Genomic DNA, 17,306 nt, shown 5'->3' on the forward strand with positions numbered 1-17,306 from the left:
GAACTACAGTAAAATGTTTGAACAAAATACAGATCCCTTTATTTGCTGTAGGATTAAGTTATGCAGTGAGATTTTCACTGTGTGTGGTATTTAAGTTTCACGTGAAACAGGGTGCCCAGAGGAGCTGTGGCTGCCCCCTCCCTGGAAGGGTTCAAGGCCAGGTTGGACGGGGCTGGGAGCCCCCTGGGCTGGGGGAAGGGGGCCCTGCCCGGGGTCTTTAAGGTGCCTTCTGACTCAAACCATTCTGTGATTCCACAATTATTCATAAACTCTGTCTAAAATCAGATTCCAGCTAGCACAGGGAAGCACAACGTGTCATCTTCCTACCCTGAGTTTGGAAAGCTCGGGACTGCTGTCAGACCTGATATGCTCTACCTCGGACAGGCTCAAGTACACATAAAAAGAAAAAGCAATAAAACAGATTGCATACCTCAAACACATCAGATTTTAGACACCTACAAGAGTGTGCCCTACCTTGTAAGAGGCCAAGTTCTGTTCTCAGTGCAGTCAGTGATCTACAAGTCTTGTCACCTCAGAGGGATTCCCATCACATACTTTTACACCCATCTCAGCTCTGGTGGGCTGTTATAATACACAAAGTAAGATGCTAGTCATGATTCAGCACTTAATTCAGCACTGGTTGCTCTACCACTTATCCTAGCAAAACAGAAGGCTCATGTGGAAGAAACAAGTTAGGTTCCTACTTTTAAAAACAGATTAATTTCTTTCTAGTCTCTTTTACTCAGCCCAAGAACACACCCCAGAGAAAGATGTGCACATTTACGGCAATGCTTTGGAATTGATTGTAAGCATCCTGACCACTAACGTTCAGTAACGTGTTCTCTCACTTTGTTTACATTGACTTGTGCCACACAGCCCTAGTATCCCACCTGGAGCTCTTTGCTGTGAAAGCACAGAAGAATCCAGCATTTAATAATCAACCCTAAAACCAGGAAACCAGGAATACACATTACTTCCCATGGCTCAACACAAGTAGATTTAAAAAGTGGCAGACTTCCCATGCTAATTGGTACGATCTGAGAATGTAAGATACTTGTTAAGTTTGCTTCCCATCACAAACCAGCAACTCATTTGCCTTTCACGTGTCATAGTCCATTGGCAGTCGATTGCAAAACTATTTTTGACAGCTGTTCGACACTTAACAGAGGCAAGAGTTTGGGGTGGTTTTTTTGCTTTTGTTTTAAAGAAGTGCCCACAGTTAAGCCATATGAAAATACAAAACCTCAGTGCACTCGATTGACAAAGAATCAAGATGGCTAATGGTAACTCACAACATTTCCCAGTGCACTAGCTCCAAAATACATAAGGCCCATCAACACTCAGTAGTATTCCTCAGATTTAAGACAGCTGGTGTCACAGTAGGCTATTATTTCAATATTTAGGTACTTTGAGGTATCTTGGTAGAATAACTGTTTACTTTGTTTCCACTGCACCTGACAAATACAACAAATCATAATAGATCTAGGCTTTGATTTTAGCTTTCGTAAGCAGTCTGCAGGGAGCTTGCCAATCATTTACTACATTACAAGAAAATTCTAAGAGATTACATGTAAGAAGATGAACATTTTAGAAAGTAAATGGGAATAGATTTGTGACATCAAGCGGGACCCAAAGAAGAAAGCTTCACTGTGGACTTACATATCTCAAGCCCTAGTCTTCACAAAACTAAGCCTATTCAGGGTAAAATCTTGTGAGCCCTTTCTTTTTACTATTATTTTAGTCACACCTGTACATTAGCAAATAGATATTAATAAATACTTTCAAGCACCCTCTAAAGGTTTCGGGACTGCTTCGCTCAGTGCAGGAAGCCCAGCTCTGGGCACCAGATGCTTTGAATTGTTTGTCGCTCTGCAACTGGAAGGACCAAGCCAGCCAGCCTAGATAGTCCCTTCCTAGAAGTAAGAAAACACCAACACGCTGTCTGGATGATGGCCCAGCCAATTCTAGCAGGGCAGGACCCAGGCAGAACAAACCACCCACTCAAGATCTTTTTCCAGATTTCCCCTACTGTCTTACACTGGGGTTTATCACACATACACCAGGTTACTGGAATACAGACTCAGTGACAACATTAGCTGCCTCCTTGACTAGGCAGAACTCTTATGACTAACTTGCCTCATCTGCAGCATTCATTCTGGAAGCCCTGCAAGATTTTATGGTGAGAGGAAAGAAGCTAACAAGATGTACAAAGCATAGTGGTTTATATCTTGTTCCTGCTACTACTGTAGTCAGCCACCTGAATAAACTCAGGCCACCAGAGGAACAATTAGCACCAGGCTGAGCTGATGCCCTTTTCACCCTTCATAGATTAGCAATGCAGAAAAACCTCCACCAGGTTGCAGGATGAATCCAGATTACTAAAACAAGGAGGAATATTGTCTAAGCATGGTATCTGCAGCACAACTGATCAAAAGGCATTACAGCAACAACAGTACCATTCTCCTGCAACGCCCAGTGAGATGTTTTTCTACATGTACATTCTGCTTTCATCTTCTTAAGTGAGTTACTGACAGCTCTGAACAGATCCTGGAAAATCTGCTGGGCTCTGTTATTAAAGCCTGTAGAAGGTTTCCATGAGGTTCTTCAGCAGGGAGGCATACTCTACTGTTCTGCCTCCATACCCAGCTTCTGCTTTTTTAAACCACCTTGGAGCTGAAACAGCCTTCTCTACAGAGACTGAAACCGCAGGTAAATGACCATCACTGATCTATATAGGAGAGACTAACAAAATGCAAAGAAACAAGAATCAGTTACATGTGGGATGCAGATTAAAAAGGAAAACACTAAACTGAAATGGAATTCCTTTCTTTTTTTTCCAAATCCTTCATGAACCACTGCTCCCAGCTGAATTCTTAATGGTTTCTTATCCCAAAGGCCCTCCCACTCCAGCGCTGTTCCAGCACTGCGGATGGAAAAGCATTTGGAATAACTCCAAACCCCACACCAGTTGCTTCAATTAAAAAAGCAAATGCGACCACAGAAATACCTCTTCTTTTGTTGGGTCTAAAGCACAGGGTTAAGGCAGCCCAGGTAAGTATTCAAATACTGAAAAATCCCACTTGAGGACATAATTTACACAATCTGTTTACCAAGACAGGGCTCTGGAAAGAGAAGCACAAAGCTATGCTAGGCTTGCCAGAGCAAAGTGTAAACTGAAATCCTTTAACACAGATCACATCTAAAAATGAACTAACATTTCCACTCGGCAGAATTTTTACTATTGACTCCTTTGAGACTTCAACAATTTAGCACAAGATAGGCCCAAGACAAAAGAGAAACTTTTCTACAAATATGTCCAATTTTGGCTTTTATAATGCCACGTGTCAAAGTTGTTTACACTTTTCCATAGTATCAAAGTACACTCAATTCAAGACCATGAGTTAGAGTAAGCCCCAAAATAGCTACTGTACTGAAACTACTCGCTGTCTTTAACAGACCTGAACTCTCCTATTTTTTCTATCAAGCTCATCTTACATCTTTCTTTGCTAGGTTAACCACAGCTCTGTGAACAGATTTCTCTACAATTCAGAGACTGCTTAAGTCTTCTTCATCTAATTAAACAAACTATGTGGTATAATTACATCTGTCTTGCTACCTAGTGACCCTCTGCTGATATGGAAAAGCTGCATTTGCCCTCAGTCATTAAATCCAATTATGAATTTCATTAGTGACTTACTGTAGCTCCAAACTTTCTGATTTAGTATTTTCAAACAGAAGCCTGAAATTTCATAGTACTTTGAGACGGCCCTCATTCCCATTTTGAGGATCCATGGCACAGTGCAGTTCAGGAATCAAATCAATGATGACAGTATATCAAACCATCTCCAAAAAGAACTAAAATAAACTTGCCACTGGAAGTAGATTTCCTATTTATAGGTACTGTGAACTAGCTGACAGCCTGCTGCAGGATAAAATCATTCACTAACTTTACACACATGTTGGAAAAGTAAAAATTTGACTTTATTAGCTCAATACATACCAAACAAGTCCATTAAAGGTCTCATGAAATTACTGACATCCCTCAAAGCCATTTGTACTAAGCTCTATCATTGCCAGTAGGTTAAGACCTATTCCAGTGTTACTTCAAATTAACACCAATAAAGCAACTTGTCCCATTTGCCTTTCCCAGACATGAAGTACAGCATTCCACTTGGCTGTAATACCCCTACTTCAACACTTAACACCTCTAGCTCCTTTACCAAGTCTTAAATTCAGCCTGTTCCACACCTGACACTTTAAAGCCTAAAAACCAAAGATGAGCATCTTGACAGGCCAATCAGGCAACATTTTTGTTAGTAAAAAGGAAAACTACTAAAAATACATAGAAGAGTATTTGAGGAAGTGTGGTTCGGTTTTGTAGGGAGTAGCTTCAAATCTACCAACTTCTACAAAGAATCAACAAATGTGGATTAAGTGGCCTAATTCACATGCAACAGATTTTTCCAAAATTACACAAACTCTTAAACTAAAGGGGAAAGGACTGGCTAAGGATAAGTAGCAGGTAGTGAATTTTCAGAGTGATGGAGGCTATCATAAATTATTGTAATACCTGTTATGTTCAACATTGATAAAGTTCTTTATCATCCTGGCATTGCTGCTTTGCTAATGTAAAGTTATTGAAGAAGTCAAAAGTCAGTCAAATCTGATTACAAAAACCAAAAGTGTCTTGCAGTACTGAAATTTCACCTATTATTTCACTGCCCATTTGTTCTCCATGCAGGCACTGCACTAACTAGAGGAGAAAACCCTGAATAAGGAGATGCAATGATGCCCACCAACCTAGTTACCACTGTCGATAAAAGATACTCAAGTCATTGTCATCACTACACCAAGAACAGGGCAGTGCTTGAGGTATGTTGGAACAGTGCCAATCTTAGAAAGGATCAGGAACACACAGAAAATAATCTGCTGTCTTTACGAGCCATGCTATGCCCACTGCATGACTAGTAAGAGTGGTAAGAAGCAGCCCATGTGGAAAAAAAAAAGGATATTTGTGGATTGGAAACCATGATAAAGCGCAATGAGGATGAAAAAGATTTGAAATAGCTTGGATTCCAAAGAAGTACAAGAAGGTGTGGCTGGGTACACAGCACTCAAGGCAAGTTATGAGTTAATGCCATATCCAAAGCTAAAAGCCAACTTTAATTTTACAGCAGATATCTTAAAATTATGAACTTGTTAAAACTGGACAGAGAAGAGTCAAACTTACTATACTTCACATAGATTTGAGATAGACACAGATTATCAGTGTCCACATTGCTCCTCTTCTGTTACCACTTAAGTGCAAGAGGTTAGTAATCCTTTAATCATGTCTAACTTCCATTGCTGCAAGCAGGGTTGCCCTTGTGTACTACAAATAACTGCAGAGTTGCACAATACATATACAGACGGGGAAATTTTCACTTAATTACTTTACACCTTTATATATTTTAAGACATCTGAAGGGGTTTTTTATATATAACCGTAGTTGCTCCACACAAAGCTGTTCAAAATATCTGTGTAGGCATAATGTATTGAACTAATCTTTAACTATACCTATCCAAACTGGACCACTAAGAATTCATTTCAAAGCTAGCCAAACCAGAACTGTACTCTAAGGAAAATTAAAAAAAAAAAAAATCAAGTACACAAGGTCAGTGTAAACATGTTCTTTAATATCACTGAAGATAAATTTAGAAATCCAAGCCTTCGGTGGGTTTCAAATAAATAAATCATTCTGCGTAAGTGTTTACATATAAAGGGAGCTCTCAAAGCAGCAGTGCACGGTTTATAGTTCCTCCCTGCTAACACATTCCCAGCAAGAGAATGTACAGTAGGTAGTGCACACCAGAAAAAACAATCACAACATACAGCACACACTTGCCACCTTCGATGAAACCACAGAATATGATGTTGAAAAAAAGGGGGAGAAGCAAATGAAGGCATGCACTGCCCTTTAAAGCACCACTATTTTCCCATCGCCTATTTACCAGCATAATACTAATAAGAAGCCTGGGAACAACTCATCTTTTCTGCTTCTAAATTCCACTCTCAACTCTGAGATTAACAACAGCAGTGCTCTGATACAGAAAACGTGTTTCTCAAACTGACACTGCAGCATAACATAGCATCACCATCCCAGTCGGTCTCTACTTGGGGACACCTACTCTAATTTTTAAATTCTTCTCCAATAACTACAGAGGTGATCCAGAAAGTTTAAGACAGGTAAGAGTTGTTTCTTGTAGACCCTGGCCCAGTGTACTGAAAAGAACCAAGGCATGACAGGCCTCAGGAAGGTGTATGGTTACCCAGCAAAATATATGGTGTTCTACTTCACTCAAAACCTTCCAAAAGGAAAAATTCTTCCTCAAAGGGAAGATTTGCCTTTAAATGACTCCAATTATTCTGCTGCAAAAATATGCCCAATGTGAAATGTCTCATATCAAAACAAGATTTAACAATCCAGAAAGACCAAAAAGAAAAAAGATCAATTATAAATAGGCCACAAATACTTGCAAAAGTGTTACTGTAAATTTTTTTTTTTTTCTGTAAGTTACTCTTTCATCAAAAGATTTTTCTCTCTGCAGACAGGGCTAGGGCAGCCTTCTACTCTTTCTACTTTAGTTCAACATGCCACTGACCTGTGATAAGCACTGCAGTCCTCACCACAGAAGCACATAACCTACTAGCATAATTTCTTCAACACAGTTAACCTGCTTCATTACTCTTTCTTCTCCATTTTTATTATATCTGAAAAAAGTTCTGCCTCTCTGCTATGAGTCAAAAAACTGACTAAGTAATACTGCTGTGTACCTACTGAATAAATATTACCAGAGTTAAAAGGATTGTTTCGATTGCTAGCTTGGCTTTGGCAAAACACAAATTGGGCCAACATACACTGTATACTTCACACATTTGAGTAGGGGACACTGTAATGTTTAACAGATTCAAAATAAAATAAATCTTAGATTTCTAAAACTGTCAGTACACAGGGTTCCCAAGTTGTTCTGAATATAGGAGCAGGGCAATCAATTTTCAAGGAAAGCCACATAGTCAGTCAATCTGGCCAACTGCTGCTCGTTTGGAATTGGTGGAACAGGAGCAGGTTCTACAAAGATAAAACAAATGCATTATTAATGAAATCAAGAAAGCAAATCCATCCACAATACCATCCATCACACAGTACGGAAAAAATCAGCCTGCAGAACAGCCTTACAGGGGCACATCTTAACTGCACCGCTCATCTACGCAGCTTGAGCTGACATTACTTTTCTGGTATCTATCTGCAAAACCAAGTAGTCCAAGAGTTACTAACGAAGACAGCTGTAACAAGTTCCAGTTGTCAGCAGTCTCCAGATTTTTTTTTTTTTTTGCATATACTGGAATCTGAATAATGAAAACTGACAGTACTTCCACTTGACAGAAGTGCTCCTCAAGCTCTTCAGCTGCTCCTTTCCTTACAAGTTGCCATACTAAAGATATCAAATAAACCTACTGGGTTATCTGACTAACAAAACACAGCAAAGTACTGCATGACTTGCTGGAGAACGCAGTGCACATGCAGATCCTTATAGAAATCCCAGCTAGCCTGCAATTACAGTTTACAGTTTAGCAATAGGTTGGAAGACAAGCAACTAAAGCCAGGGAGGTAAGTTAAGAATTAAAAATCAGAAATAAAAAAAATAGCAGGAAAATTTGCATTGACTCTTTCTGAAGAGTTAACAGACTAGCATTCAGGATACAGTTAAAGTAGAAATACTGCTTGGGGCTGGAAGTATGCAATAGTAGAGGCTGACAATCAAAAGAATGTTTTCAAAAAGCATGACCCCAGCTCCTGGAATTGGCTTGGAATTAAGCCTGTAGATTTAGGATACTTTTGGTAACTGCTAGACACAGCAAGGCACCAATCCAGATCTGCTGTCACTATCTTGTGAATGTATACCACCTCAACCTGTAGCTGAGCTCTGAAGAAAACCAGAACATTGCTTTCTTCTGCAGGAAAGACTTCAGAAGTCCCACACCACACAAAAGCAATGAAAAGTACTCAGAATTGCTTTGTAAAGCAATTGCCTCTAAATTCGAAGATTTAGCTGGAATAGTTTTAGTTTACAGGGGCTGTCTACACCTGGAATCTGCTCCCTACATCAGCTATTGAAGCAGGAATCTCAGGCACTTCTTAAAATGTGAGGAAAATAAAACAGGGGGAAACATGTTTATATAGCACTTGATTGGGGTGGGTTTTTTTGAGGGGGGAATGATAACATTCACTTCCCTAGGACCCAATTCCCCATTTTGTGGTGCTGGTGAGACTGTGTTTATATGTATATCTAAACTTGCATGATTAATAAGTAGATTATATATAAACAGAAAGTACCTGATGAAGGAATAAATCTGTTAAAGGAAGCTTCCAGCACACCTGAAGAAAAACACATAGAAGTTAGGCCAGTGGACCGGTTTTGAATATTTCTTATACAGCAAGCCAAAACTGGATGAAAAGGTAATTAAAGTTAAACCTCTTAATTTATCACATTTTCCTTCATAACTAAAAAGCAGAATTCCCAAGGCTTAGCTGGTTAGACATGCAGCTTCAAAACAGATTATAACCCCCTGCCTTTCTTTTGCCTCAACAGTAGTTCCTGCACTCGCTTTTGGAAACGAACCACACGTATAGAGTTCCCAGTACTTGTAAGCACTACATATTTTGCAACGAGCTCAAAAAAATCTGATCCCATATAAAAGCTCAGGACTCTGGTTCGTTATGTGCCCCAAGGGATAAGTTTCAACACCTTGACTTGCACACATTCATTCTAGTGTTCTGGGCTCTGAACATCTAAAAATTCTGCACATACAAACAGTATATTTTCTTAGCCTAATAGATGTTGCCCTTATAGCTATGTTATAATTTGGCTCCTTCTTATAAAGCTGAACTATGCAGCTTAAGAGCAGTCATTTCATCCTGCCTTCACAGCTTAACATTTATTTTTGCCTCAGCCAGCTATAGATACTGCTTTAGCAAAAAAAAAGCCAAGTATTTCTGCAGGCTCAGCTTTGCAGGAACAGTTATTCTGTTATCAGCACCATAACAATAAAGAAAAGATCCAGTAGAATAAATTTTAAAAAGGAAAGGAAATTATACCAACAACTGGAGTTCCTCGGAACACAAAGATCCACTATATCCCTGACCAAAGAAATTCTACTTCTCCTGAAAAAAATTCTCAGAATTGAAATGGTGTATTTTTTACTCATCTTTATTAGATTAAGATAAGTCATTTGAGGTCATCCAACTTATGTTCCACTCAGAGCCAGCAGCAGAGGAGGAACTGAAGAAATCACAGCATATCCTGTTTGCTTTTGTTTAAAAAAGTTAATCTGAGTATGTAGTTTAATCCAAACTACTTGTAACCCCAAACCAAACCCACTACTTTGTACTTCCTACATTTTATAAACATTCCATGTTTATAAATGGCATAAGCCCTCCTATATCTAAAAGAATATTGTGCAAAATTTTAATTAAAAACTAACACCTAATTACTAGAAAATTCCAGACTCAATGTCTAATGAAATAACAGCTCCACCTACCTGGCTTTTTAGGCATTACCATACGAGTTGAAAAGTCTGCTTGCCAGCCCTGTTCTAATACACCTGAAAAGGCATTTTTACATTTGTAAGAACAAATATTTTATATGATTGCTAGAAATTAAAAATAATCGTGCACATTAAGACCAGCAGAAAAGTACCTCAGTTCACTGCCTATATGCTGTATTCCTCATAAAAATGCTTATATTTAGACATGTAGTTTAACAAATAACATCATGAAAGTAATACTACATGGAACTAGCTTACCTTACTACCTTCAGTCTTCCCTCACCACTGAATTGCTTTCATATTTTCACATATAGAAGGGGAGGATAACCAAGAGCAACTAGTGGCTAATAATAAAAAAATACACACTTATCCAGAACCAAGACTTTTTTCTCTATTCACTGTCCCATCACTTCTCTTTGTAAGTCTTAGAATTCATATAAATGATTACCATCACTTACAGGTCTCTGTTCTCAATCATCTGTAGAAAAACTACTCAGTGAATAAACACAAAGTACCTTTCACAGCTTCTTCTACTGGAAGACCGACAAAGGCTGCAAAGTCATCCGCAACTATTGAGGTATATGCCTGAGAAACCAGTCCAAAGGCTCGTCTCCTAGTTGCATCTAAGGAGAGATAAACACTGTCAGCAGACTAATCTCCATCACTAGGAAATCTGAGTATAAATTTTTCCAATTCCAATACATTTGGAAAACCACTACCACCCTTAAGGCTAGCACTTTAGAAGTTGCTTCCCTTCCCACAATTCACCAAAGTTCCACAGTCAGCAGCCAGAGACAAAAGCCTGAACTATGCCAGGACAAAACTCCTCAGAAACCACATTTAACTTCTACATGCAGTTTGCAGTATCTTGGGTACTACCACCAGTATGTAAACCAGTTTAGGAAACTCTTTTCTAGTGGCATTCTCCATTTGCAATAAGCTTGTGTGTCAAATAGGTCAGAATCAGAAAAAATGAAAAACCAATTAAATTATTTGGGCCTTTTTCACCATATCTGCCTCGATATCAAGGTATCTAAAAAAATCAGTTGCTTCTAAAGGTACAGAAAATCTGTTACTGCAAAATACTTTGGATAGCTTTTTAGCAGTCTCTACTGCCCTCTAGTAGCAAGACTTCACATGTAACCATTACACAGTCTATAAAACATTTGTCTAAAACCACATTTAAAAGAAACCTTTCTGAAAGTGTCACAAGGTTCTAAAGCATCAAGCCAAGTTGCCTTGATTACTGGTTAAAAGTCTGATAAAACTGGATAACTAATGGTCTGGTTTGCTATTACAGAACAAAACATATGGTGTGTGAAATTCCAATATGAAAGAATATACAATTGTAATAAAAAGAATTTAGTTTATTTTTACATGGTTTTGTAATGAGCTTTATCTACACCTGATACCTAAAATCCTTTATGTAAAACCTACAAAAACTTGGTAACAATCTTCTTGACCACTCCTGGTTTTTCATAATATGTAATTTGTCTACTTGCCTGTTTGTGTTTGAGCGCACAGAAACAATTTAAGGCAACTTGCAATTCCATGCTACCTACAGAAGTTCAGTTTGTACCTCTAAGTGCTTCCATGATTGGTTGAATAGTCTCAGACCACTGATGTGCACTGATTGTTGTATAGATTCCTGGAAAGTCTCTCTGCCAGATTCTTTGTCCTACTGACCAAACTGCACCAAGTTCAGCATTTGCCTGTTGTGACAAAAAACAGCAAACAGTTAATCCAGAACAGTGTATTCTCTACAGCAACCATACTTTATAAACCCACTTCCATTCCTTTCCCTTCCCCATTGCACGAGTATATCACACCACCTGTACAGATGAACAGACAAGCATTAGGAAATCTTGGTCTAGCAGGTACCACTGCTGCAAGATCCCTGACCCATCCTCTGCCAGAACTTTATCACCCACGTAAGCAAAGTCTGCTCATGTCAGTTATCCTGATCCAGGCTGACACATCAGCTAAAACAATCCTAGAGAATAATCTATGCTCAGGCTACTAAGTGGAGTTGCCTAAAGAGAATCACAGCTTATTTCCTGCTAAGAGAGATGCTTGCCTCTTCAGTAGAGGCTTTAAAAAGTGCAGAGGCTGTTTGCACAGTGAAAGCAATTTTCAACTTGAAAGTCTTGCAACCTTGACAATAGGTGACACAATATGGTGCCACACTCACTACAACTGCTCTCCCACTCCCAGTTTTAAAAGGCTACTTTTACTGTTACACACAGTTATTTGGTCAACAAGACTCCAGAACACCCTGTCAGAACAGCAGTCAAGCACTAAACTGGCTAATGAAGTGATATTTTCGATTGTAAGAACAGATTCATTTCTGAAGTTATGACTCACACTAATTACTCGGTTCGTTTAGCAGAAGACTCATCGACACATACACAAGAAAATGCTATGCTTTGAGGCATAACCTCTGCAAAATAACTCATGCAGAGTTTCCCCCACCAAGAATGACACTTCACATGAAATGCAAGTCACATCAAAAAAAGCCAGATTATTCACAGAATATTGCTGTGCAACAAATACAGCAGGTTTCAGAGAAAGACCAAGTAAAATTAGATCCAGATTACTATTGTCTTAACTGACGTCACTACTTTCTTGAAAGAGAAAGGAAATTATTTCAGAACCATCTCGACCATGAGGTTTCTTAATACAAGACTACATAACACGTGTTTCCTTGTAAAATGTACGATCTCCAACTAAAAACCTAACAACTGTAAAGTCTGGAAGCATTTCTTCTAATTTATTCACCTGAATCCCCAAAGTGCATCTTTGATCCAAATGCAGTGCAACACAAGTGCCTGCAGAAGGTTAATCTATTTGAAGAGGCATCTTGTCTGAAGTCACTTTTCACTGCACAAAGTATTCTGCCTCCTCATGTGGAACGTGGCCCCATCCCAGAGTCAAATCCGTTGCTCTCCTCCAGCTGACTGCCCTTTATCATGAGGCTTTCTATTAAAAAGTCTACAGATTTACCAAATGCTATTGCACCAGATTATTTCTGAAGGAAAAGAGGTAATAGATGAACAATAGGAAATCTTAACGACCAATATGCTATTTGCTGGGCAAGCAGTTCAGAGCACAGAACTGAGCCCAAGGCTACTCAAACAGAATCCTTGGCAGGAAAAAAAAGTCATTATTTTCAAGCTTATATAACCTGGTTTAGTAACAAATGGCATTTTATGAAGTACTTACAGATTTGATAGCAGGAGGGATTCTTTTCCAAAGATACCGTGCGTTATTCCTAAAAAAAAAAAAATCAGGTTAAACATACCTCAGTAACCAAATGTTTACTGCAAAGATACACCAAAAGGTTTGTTCAGATGTGATAGTTAACACAGCTCAGTGTTATAAAATATTCTTTCTGTGTCTACTGAAGTAGAAAACCAAAGTTACTCTCAAGTTGGTAACATGACTGTCATAATACAACAAATAGCTCAATAATTGCCTCATGTAACACCAGTTGAGAAAAGGTTTTTCATTTGTCTACCCTAAGCAGCATTCCACACAAGGTAGTTTTGCAGCTTTATTTTTGGAATAGCTGCATCTTTGATGAACACAAGAACAAACAGTAACTTTTCCTAGTGTCATTTGTCACTTAAATCAGTGGTCTCCAAACTTTGATCATGCATTTCTAGCAGGAAACCATTTTTGAGCATGCACCTCCAGCGTATGCATTTGTATTTATAAATTATATACAAGTATTACTGTATTAATATATTTTATACCTTATAAAGCATACAAACATAGGTGCTAAAAAGGATGAAATAAACACCATTTAACACTGTTTTTATCTTACTTGGTAATAATACAAATATACTTTCTTCACGGACCCACACCCCACTTGCCATACCAAAGATTTAGACAGTTTTGTGCATGTTCTTCCCAACCCAGCTTTGTCACATACATTCTGGAGATCTGGACATATTGAAATACTTAGTCATTGAACTTCAGAGCACAGAAGTCAAACTGAAATGGTTACAAATTCTCAGAAAGACTTAAAATGCAAAATAGAGAAAAAGACTCACTGCTTTTTATGACAGCACAATTCGAAAACTCCACAATGCTAAAACTTCAAATCCATTTGAACCAAGGGTATATGCATTAAACCTAGTACTCAGTATCAGTGTCCAGGAAATTTGCCCTGAAAGAATATACATCTACAGTGCAAGAAAACACAAATCTTTGAATCCCCACATCAATGCTTACTTTGGCCTGATACACACGGCAGCGGCACTTATTCTGCCCAAATAAATAACCAGCAATTTCTCAATAAAATGCTAAACAAAGAATCGAGTTCACGCAGGGACATGGTAATAATACATCAGAATGAATTCAAAGGATCACAGCTTCTTGAGGATTTAGCTCATTCAAGCCAATAGTATCCCTCATTTTTTAACATGGACCGTTTAGAGTTATCCTGCTGTAATTTAAACACAAGGAGCAACATGCGATCTTACTCAAAAAAAATGCAGCCTTGTAAAGATATAGATCAACACACTAAAGTGTTCAACACTTTCCAAAGAAGCCAATTTCACTAAGATTGGCTTCAGGAAGGAAGCTCCTGTTTCCCTACAGTTCAATAAGGAGCAGAAGGGGCAAACGAAGAATAATTTTCCTGACAGAGCAAGGGCTTAAAGACACTTAATTTAATGAAGTTTGTTTGTTTTGTTTGTTTGTTTGTTTGTTTTTTAAAAAAACCCACACATCTCTGTCTACACAGACCAATTACTAATTTTCACACAACCAATTACTAATATTTTGGCAACTGCAGCTCAAGCTTGTTGGAGAATGGCTCAGAGACAAGGGTCCTGAGCCCACCGAGCAGTTGTACGATCAGAGCCTGCTCTAGCTGCTGATGCTGAGCCTCACTAGGGTTTGCCTGCAGCTGCTCACAGCTGCTGATACAGGAGGAATGTCAAGGATGCTTCGGCCCTGTGTACCGTGGTGTGTCGAAAGCAGGTTAAGAGGAATTAGAAATAGTGGCATGAGAAACTTAGTGTTCTGAGAAGCTTGTGCTGTTAGCTAACTGCAAGTAGGTGGACCGTGCGAATACGACCTTTAGAGCTTAAGCCAATCAGCTAGTGACTAGTAGGCATAATAATTATCATTGTCTGTGTAAATATATGTACCCTGGACCAATAAAGAGACATGTTGGTTGATGCTCTATCACCCACAATGAACCCATCCCGGCGTGTCGTTCCTCCACGGCTCCGCACAAGCTAATAGTGACAAATCCAGTATCTGAAATTAAAGATTAAGACAAGCCACTTACATGTCATTATGCAAGAGGTACAAAGCTAGAAGTTGGCCATAAACAAGGGGTGTTGCAATTCCTCCAGGGGCCTAAAAAACAAGTACAAATAATTTGGTTACATAGTTTAAGAGCAGTATCTCACAAAACACAGCAGGAAGCCAAGTTTAACGAAAACTGAACACTCTAAGACAACTGATTTTTTTTTTCCCCACGTAATAGGTCTGGACAAATTCTCAGAGTTGCTATGCATCGATATCAGTATCAATGCGGTTAGATCTTATGATGAAGAGTTAACTTGCACATGCTGGAAGTTTTACTTGGAAAACCTAGGTTGTTTTGCTGCATGAAAAAAAGCTTGGTTACCCCTTTCATTACTCTAATGGTCTAGCTTATGCTCATGAGAATGGCCATCGTCTCGCTTTACAGCTCCTCACAAACAGCTGCTTTTAGGCACTCACCATTTCATTTACCTTGAGCTGAACTTCAGTTCAATTCAATTCAGGGCATCCTACCAGGGTAAACCTTCTTTGCTCACTTGAGCTGCCCTTATTAAACATCCAAACTAAGTTTTGACACTTGCCACACTTCAGAATACCTCACAAATCATCCAAGTAGAAAAAATGAATTATAGTGAAGTTTTAAAATTTTGAAAGTCTATAATCATTTAAAAGCTGAACATATTTCCAATAAGATTCTAGCAATTCTAGCAAGGATAGTGCAGCAAGCACTCACAGGAAGCCAATTATGCAGCTACTTGATTTAATTACATGTATGATTTATAGGCTCATCTAAGCCAAAAGCAGGTGATTATCCGTGTCACAGAGCAGATATCATCATCCCTAGGAATTTTTACACTGTTCCCGGGGCTCATTTACATAAAAATACAACAGTTTCTGCAACCATTCCTTGGAATACACCCAGTAAAACAAAGCCAAATCAATTAATACCACCTGGTTGAAGTGTGTAAGTTCACCCTTGGTGTCTCTGCACTGAAAAGAAAATTCATTAGTTTCTCTGCCAGAAGAACAGAAGTGAAAGCAAACTACCACCAAAACAACTAGATTTATAATCTACAGTCTTACTGAAGGAAGCTCTGTGGCTGCATCTATCCTGTAAAAAAAAAAAATTCATCTTACATATCAACTCATGATCTGAAGCACCATGGCTGTCAGCAGATATCACTGTGCCCACAAGAAACTTGATGTGGATGCAGACAAGCACAGGAAGTAACTTTATCAAAGCATTTGGGGACAGTTTGCCAGGGGTGCATCTGTTGCTGTTTACTCCAGGTGACTCTGCTGACAGACACAGCAGAAGCCTTGAGCAGGGCAGGGTCCGAGTTCAGCGGGTACGTAACAGCTCTCGGGGGCTCATAACGGTCCAACACCCCGCGCTCTAAAGTGGTGAAGTGAAGAGGATGCGTTCAGCTTCCTGAGATGGCTGCAGAAGCAAAGCCCAAAGCCTGCCGGGCTCCATCCCTGACCCAACTCTCCCCCCTCACCCCACCGAGGCAGAGAAAGCCACAGCAAGCCAGGTGCAGGAGGATTGCCCAGCAGGAAGGGGCAGGGGAGGGCCACACTCAGCTCTCACAGGGTACAAGGGCACTCTTCTCCTCCTCTCTGCTCACACCGAAAAATCAGAAGCACTGAAGAGCTCGTGGAAGAGGAGAATACAAACTTTTCCCTTGTTTACATCACGGGAGCGGGGTGCGCTTAGCTTCGCGCTCAGAAAAGCGCCGAGAACGGCGCCAGAAAAGAAAGGGTCTATGGATATGAACCGGGAGGAGCTTTTCCGCACTAACACGGTACCACCTGGCCTCGCCAGAGGCCGCAGCCCGGCAGGCGAACAGCGCCCGCAGCCAGGCCTGGGAACGCCTCAAGGAACAGCACTTCAAACCGCAGAGGGGGAGCCTCCAGGGCGAGCTCCCACAGCAAGCGCCTGGCCCAGCGCTCCACCCGCCTTTTTCAGTATCTGCTTTCTCTGAAAACAGCGTTTTCAGGGAAAAAACAAACAAACAAACAAACAAAAAACCCACGGATTTACCGCGACGGGGGCTCCTGTTACCTCAAGCTCCTGCGTCTCGCACTGCTCCAGGAGCTTCCTGAAGCTGAAGGAGCTCTCTGCCATCACCGCCACCGGCATCTTCCTCCCGCGCCGCCGCCGCCCAGACCCGCCACCGCCTCCTCCTCAGGGGCGGCCGCGCCTACACGTCACTTCCGTCGCGGACAGCGCGTATTTCCGCCGCCGGGCCTCCGGCGGGCTAAGACACTCTAGCTTCGCATAGATGCTCTGGAGGACTTGGGGGCGGGGGAGCCAGGGAGGCCTGGCTGGAGAAGGGGCGTGGTCAAAACATGGGGGGGCGTGGCCAAGCGGGACGGGGTCGGGACTACGAGCGGCAGCGCACGTGTCAGCCCCCCATATTTTTAAGGAACGGGGA

The 17,306-nt window shown here is 40.3% G+C and overlaps 1 protein-coding gene across 2 annotated transcripts; it reads right to left on the reverse strand.

The window, feature by feature from the left end:
• Positions 1-5,654: 5,654 nt before the first annotated feature.
• On the reverse strand, positions 5,655-17,082 carry COPS8 (COP9 signalosome subunit 8). Of its 2 annotated transcripts, none has more exons than XM_033010772.2 (8): positions 16,934-17,082; positions 14,888-14,958; positions 12,808-12,856; positions 11,165-11,297; positions 10,101-10,208; positions 9,580-9,642; positions 8,375-8,416; positions 5,655-7,108 (listed from the first exon to the last, which is right to left on the reverse strand). In XM_033010772.2, exons 1-8 carry the CDS (start codon positions 17,009-17,011, stop codon positions 7,029-7,031), a joined length of 624 nt encoding a protein of 207 aa, XP_032866663.1. In that variant the 5' UTR covers positions 17,012-17,082; the 3' UTR covers positions 5,655-7,028. The 2 variants fall into 2 exon arrangements, with proteins under 2 accessions (XP_032866663.1, XP_032866662.1); XM_033010771.2 differs by having other exon boundaries at positions 16,913-17,082.
• Between the last annotated feature and the right edge of the window lie 224 nt (positions 17,083-17,306).

This window comes from Tyto alba, unplaced genomic scaffold (assembly GCF_018691265.1).
Source record: "Tyto alba isolate M040663 unplaced genomic scaffold, T.alba_DEE_v4.0 Super-Scaffold_7, whole genome shotgun sequence".
Classification (NCBI taxonomy): Eukaryota; Metazoa; Chordata; class Aves; order Strigiformes; family Tytonidae; genus Tyto; species Tyto alba.

What these genes read in the sequence shown, in the direction of transcription:
- COPS8 (XM_033010771.2), bottom strand. Translation starts at nt 17,011, where the DNA reads ATGCCGGTGGCGGTGATGGCAGAGAGCTCCTTCAGCTTCAGGAAGCTC. An exon ending in TACCTCTTGCATAATGACAT is followed by an intron (nt 12,857 to 14,887) that starts GTAAGTGGCTTG and finishes TTTTTTTTTTAG; the next exon opens with GAATAACGCACGGTATCTTT. An exon ending in TCCCTCCTGCTATCAAATCT is followed by an intron (nt 11,298 to 12,807) that starts GTAAGTACTTCA and finishes TTGTCACAACAG; the next exon opens with GCAAATGCTGAACTTGGTGC.